Raw genomic sequence first — 5812 nt, 5'->3', positions numbered from 1 at the left:
TATATCCTTCCCTTCAAGGCTCAGAGGTCCAAGATTATCTTCTGTGTCTGTGTTAATTGGTTTCCCTTTTCTTTGTTGAAGAGTGTCTGTGCAGTCTTTCTGCCTAGTCTGCCATCTTGCCGGAACTCCCCAAGACAGTAATTCTTTATGAAGCAGACTATCTCATCTTTCTTCTATGGAGCAGCTGATGGGTTTGAACCACTAATGTTTTGGTCAGCAGCCAAATACCTTAACCACTGTACTACCAGAGCTCCATATATATGTACATATGTATATATATTATGATTCTAAAATCGGATATGAATGTCTATGCACTTAGGGATATAAAACGTCATGGCATATACATGAATAAAATCAATACAATTTTAGTAGATTATTATCTTCTGATAGTAGCTTGTGGGTGATTTTTATCGTTTGTGCATAATTTTCTTAAAATGAGCATATATTACTTTTATTATGAGAAAAAAAATGCATCTCTTTAAAATTCTAAAGATGAGCATTTTTGAAAGCTGAGACTTTATTGGTCTTGTTTTGTTTACATTATGTCTTACTGTAGTTATTGACTCCCATTCCCTTCTTGAGCTGTACCTTTTAGGAGAGCAACCACCTTTCCTTCCTCAGGAGAGAGCCCTGCATCACCTTTCTCCTCTCAGTTGGTGCCCGGTAACTGTTTACTAATCCACTAAATGTCTAATAATTCAATGACTGTTTGATAATTCATTGCTTTGCAGGAGGACGAGGTGAAGCTGGCTCCAAAGGACACCCAGGATCCCCGGGAAGGACGGGTCTTCCGGGATTTCCAGTATGATTTTGTGCTTTGGAAGCTTTTGCTTCAATCTGTGAATATAGTTCCACCACACACAGGTCATGAGTTAGGTACCAGGCAAAGATGAGGCTCTTAATACATAATTGTTGATTCAGTGAATAAATGTGTGAATGAGCAAATGAGTGAATTAATAAATTTATAGACATTGAAAATGGTATCAGAGACAGAAGACAGTTCATTGGTGGCTGGAGGCTGAGGGTTGGAATAGAGATTGACTACAAATGGGTTTAAGAGAATATGGGGGAGTGATGGAAATTGCTTAACACTGGATGTGGCAACTGATGTGTAACTCTATAAATTTTACAGTGTGTGGCATACCTCAGTAAAGCCTTTCTAAAAATTTAAAATGTGATTATTATAGTGAATCTTCTGAGGTGATATCACTACAGAAGTAGATTGCCCAACCTTCTTTCCAAAAATATATATGGACAAATACTTATAAATCAAATTATCCTGAAGTACATGTTAAAATTTACCAGTACTCAAGTGTGATATGAATTATGATGGCTAGTAGCATGTTGAATTATATCACAGTATGGATTGCATTGACTTGCACTAACTGTATCCTATTCCTGACAATTTAAAACTATGTTTCTAGGCCAAGAAACATTTCTTTCAAAAAATCCACGTTCATTCAAATGGAAGAACTCTTGTTGAGCTCAGTTTAAGACTGGCACAAGAATGACTATCCCGATGCAATGCAATCCCATTTCTGTCCTGCCCTAGGGCTTTCCAGGAGCTCAAGGTGACCCTGGATTTAAAGGAGAAAAAGGAGAAACATCTCAGCCAGTGGGGCAGACGGGTGATCCAGGAGATCCAGGAATCAGAGGTTATCCAGGAAGAAAGGGCTTGGATGGAATTCCTGGAACACCTGGAGTGAAAGGATTACCAGGACCTAAAGGCCAACCGGTTGGTATTTTTCAGAGTTTACCCATTACACTCTCTGTAAATGAAGTCATCTGAAGTCAGGGGATTAAGTGATCTCCCTTTAAAAAGTGGATCATGTGATGCTTTCATTGGCATCCCACTGACCTCTCTATTGATTCTGGTAAAGGTGTTGGAAGGTGGGGGGTGGGAATCAAGGAGACAATAGGTGGAGTCTTATGTCCTACCATTATAAAAAGACATCAGATCTGTTACTTGGTATCCTCTTAGGGAAGGGGAGGACTTTGATATTTTTGTCAAATTTAACTTTAAAATATACAAGTCATTTTCAAAGTTAACCAGAACCAAACCCATTGCCATCAAGTCAATTCCAACTTGCAGCAACCGTATAGGACAGAGTAGAACTGCCCCATAGTGTTTCCAAGGCTGTAGATCTTTATGGAAGCAGACTGCCCCATCCTTCTCCCTCAGGGTAATTGGTGGGTTCAGTTCATTGACCTTTTTGCTCAGCAGCCAAATGCTTTGACTAGTACACCACCAGAGCTCCTCATTTTCAAAGTTGCAGCCTATAAAAGGAAAAAAGAAAAAAAAAAAAAAAAATGGGGAGGGGCATTTTATGAGGAAACAAAATAATACAGATGGGATTTCTCCTTTGTAATGGAAATATCTGGTTGAAAGCCACACAACTAAAGGTTTGCTATACTGTTTTTTGCCTGGAAATGGACCAGTAGCATAGACTATCACCTCTAATGCTAGTTGAACTGTTGGGCAATCTGAAGTTGTTTTAGGGGCTGTTACCATATGGGTGCAGGTCCCTGGGTGGTGGAAACAATTTGCCCTCATCCACTAAGTGAAAGGTTGGTGGTTCAAACTCACCCAGGCGCACCACAGAAGGAAGGTCTCCAATCTGCTTCCATAAAGGTAACAGCCAAGAAAACTCTACAGAACTCAGTTGTGCTCTTTAACCCATAGGGTCACCATGAGTCAGAATCAACTTGGTGACAGTGGGCGTGGTTTTCTCATGTGGTTGGCATATCACTGTAGGGCATCTTGAGTGGGACTCAAGACAATTCCAAATTAATGAGATGTTGCAGAATCCCAAGGGCACAGACAGCAGAAACCATATAATGCTCCTAAAAAACTAAAAACAAACTAGTTGCTGTCCGGTCAATTCTGATTCACGGCAACCCCAAGCATGTCACAGGAAACATAGTAGACGCTCCATAGAGCCTCCATTGGCTGTGACCTTTCAGAAATAGGTCACCAGGCCTTTCTTCTGAGCCACCTCTGTGGATTTGAACCACCAAGCTTTGAGTTAGCAACCATGTGCTTAACCCAGTGACTCCATATTTTAACAGTAATTCCCAACAAATGCCAACTGATTTTTAACTCAGTATCTATTTAGCAAGGAGCCTGGTAGTACAGTGCTTAAGCTCATTAACCAAAAGGTCCACAGTTTGAACCTACCAGTGACTCCTTGGGTGAAAAATATGGCAGTCTGCTTTTGTAAAGGTTACAGCTTTGGAAATACTATGAGGCAGTTCTACTCAGTATTATAGTGTCACAATGAGTCAGAATTGACTAGATGACAACTTTTTTTTTTCCTTATTGTTGTTGTTCTTTGTTTTCTTTTAAATCTCTTCTATGAAGGCCTAACTGGTATTCATCTCATGGTAGGAATAACTTGTGTGAGGTGTTACTGGATACTATCCAGTATCCAAATACTGGATACTGGATACTACTCAGACATGTTCCTATTGTCACAGGCCCTGAGTGGTGAGAAGGGGGACCAGGGTCCTCCAGGGGATCCTGGCATCCCTGGGTCCCCAGGACCAGCAGGACCAGCTGGACCACCCAACTTTGGACCCCAAGGAGAGCCAGGTTCAAAGGGAGAGCAAGGAGTTCCTGGAGCCCCTGGACCACCAGGAGAAGTCGGTTGGTTAGTTTTCTGACCATTCTTGTTTTCCGTTGGAGTGGGAAGACAGTCTTAGAGTTAGTGAAGCTTCACGGAGAATAATAAAGATAGAAAAACTTGTTCTAATATATAGAATGTGTCAGTCCACGGGCAGAGGGAGAGAACGTGTGGTTTATATTAGAGAAAAGCAATTTTGTAGAATAAGCTCTTTTAATACATTAGCATACTAGGCTATTAATTAAAACAAGACTTGAAGAACAATAGGTGCTTGTAAATATTTGTTGATTGAGAAAATTTCTGTGGATCCTTAAGCCAGTTTAAAAGCCTGTGGGAAGCAGAGACTATTTTTAATTTTTCTTTGGATATTTTCAGAAACCTCTTATAATCATATTTTTTTCCCTAAGAACAAGAAAAGTTACACTATGCACACCACATGCTATGATCACACATTTTCTTAAGGTCCTAAAGGAGAACTCAGTGTTGCAACACCAGTCCCAGGCCCCCCAGGACTTCCAGGGCCCCCTGGTCAATCTGGCCCCCATGGTCCCCCGGGTGAGTATTCTGTTTACCATATGTGGTGCGTGTATCAGATGGCACCCTAACTCTCCTGGCAAAATTCTGTTCCCGTTAAAAGGAGAAATACATTCGTCCTGGCTCCAAAAGAGAGCCAAGGCCAGAGTCCTATCAGATAGCAAGCAGCAGGCAGGAACTTCCTGATGTCCTTTGAAGTTACCCAAATTACCATATTTTTGGCATATAATGCACCCATGAAAATAATGCATAAATGCGTATGAAGTACACAGCACTCATAGAAAATGAATGTGTGAGGGAGTTGTACAATTTGCAAAAAAGATACAGCAAAAAAAAAAAAAAAAAAAAACTCACTGCTGTCAAGTCAGTTTGACTCATAGCAACCCTTCCTTGGGTTTCCGAGGCGGTATCTCTGCAGAAGTACATTGCCCAGTCTTCCTTCCCAGGAGTGGCTGGTGGGTTTGAACCGCCAGCCTTCTGGTTAGCAGTCACATGCCTTAAGCACTATGCCACCAGATAGCACATGCATTATTTGCATTAAAAAATATGGTATTCCTTCTTAGTGCCTCTAATTCCAAAGGAGAGTTGATATAATTACTTAAGAGGAATTCTAGAACAGACCATTCTTCATGGATTTTTGGTCAGGGATGGAGTAATTTCTCCCAGAGGTTAACTGGGATTTTTCATGATCCCTCCTTGGGTCAATTTAATTTCTTTCCCAACATGTTCTCAAACTTCATTTTCAATACAAGTAGTACCTAGAATATTTCCTTTTATGAATTAAATTATATTTTAAAAATTCTTTGCAGCTGTTAATCTCTTAGCCCAGCGAGTAAGGGTGGAGAACAAGGGTGTATGTGGTTGACAATATGTGATAAGCGTTCTTAATCTTCAGATAGGTGGGGGATGACACAGAGCATTTAGATGTTTTGTTTTAAGGTAAGATGATGGAAAGTTGCTGATGTGGATGTGTGTGTGTGTGTGTGTGTGTTTAAGGTATCCCAGGACCCATGGGGAGTTGTGGGGATCCAGGCCTCCCTGGGCTTGATGGTGAACCAGGAATTTCAGGCATTGGATTTCCTGGGCCTCCTGGACCTAAAGGTAAATTTAAAATGCTTTAAATGTAAGGTTCATTGTGGACATTTAGGAAATATAAATATATACAATGCATAACAAAGGCAGCATCCCTGATATCTTTGAAAATTGTGTTTTCCAAAACTCATAAATGGGAAGGTCTTACAGTAGGTCTTACAGTTAGGCAAAAAGGCAGAATCCATATTTATTTATAACCATGTCATCTCAATTGTATTTGTTTGAAATGCATAGGAAACAACTGGAAGGGAATTCATCAAAATGGCAATAGCAATTTCTTTTTTATTGTGGGATTGTAAGGAATTTTTTCCCTTCACTTCTTAATAGACTTCTGCATTTTTCACACTTATACATATCTTCACTATATTCATTTCTCTTATAATCCAATAAGTAGACATGGGTGGATGGATGGGTGAATGGATGGATGGATGGTTGGTTTGGGTGGGTGGGTGGATGGATGGATGGGTGAATGGATGGATGGATGGCTGGTTTGGGTGGGTGGGTGGATGGATGGATGAGTGAATGGATGGATGGATGGTTGGTTTTGGTGGGTGGGTGGATGG

The 5812-nt window shown here is 40.6% G+C and overlaps 1 protein-coding gene across 1 annotated transcript in view; it reads left to right on the top strand.

The window, feature by feature from the left end:
- The window catches only part of COL4A3 (collagen type IV alpha 3 chain), a 161049-nt gene that overhangs the window by 120375 nt on the left and 34862 nt on the right, over positions 1–5812 (top strand). Inside the window, exons 24-28 of the mRNA XM_007935513.1 lie at positions 732–802; positions 1553–1735; positions 3478–3646; positions 4086–4178; positions 5154–5258. Of these exons, the coding sequence (XP_007933704.1) occupies positions 732–802; positions 1553–1735; positions 3478–3646; positions 4086–4178; positions 5154–5258 (621 nt within the window). The remainder of the gene's footprint in view (positions 1–731; positions 803–1552; positions 1736–3477; positions 3647–4085; positions 4179–5153; positions 5259–5812) is intronic.

This window comes from Orycteropus afer, unplaced genomic scaffold (assembly GCF_000298275.1).
Source record: "Orycteropus afer afer isolate SDZICR_OR568_19922 unplaced genomic scaffold, OryAfe1.0 scaffold00002, whole genome shotgun sequence".
Lineage (NCBI taxonomy): Eukaryota > Metazoa > Chordata > Mammalia > Tubulidentata > Orycteropodidae > Orycteropus > Orycteropus afer.
The sequence above is the reverse complement of the archived record's forward strand: the minus strand, read 5'-3'. Positions and strand labels throughout refer to the sequence as shown.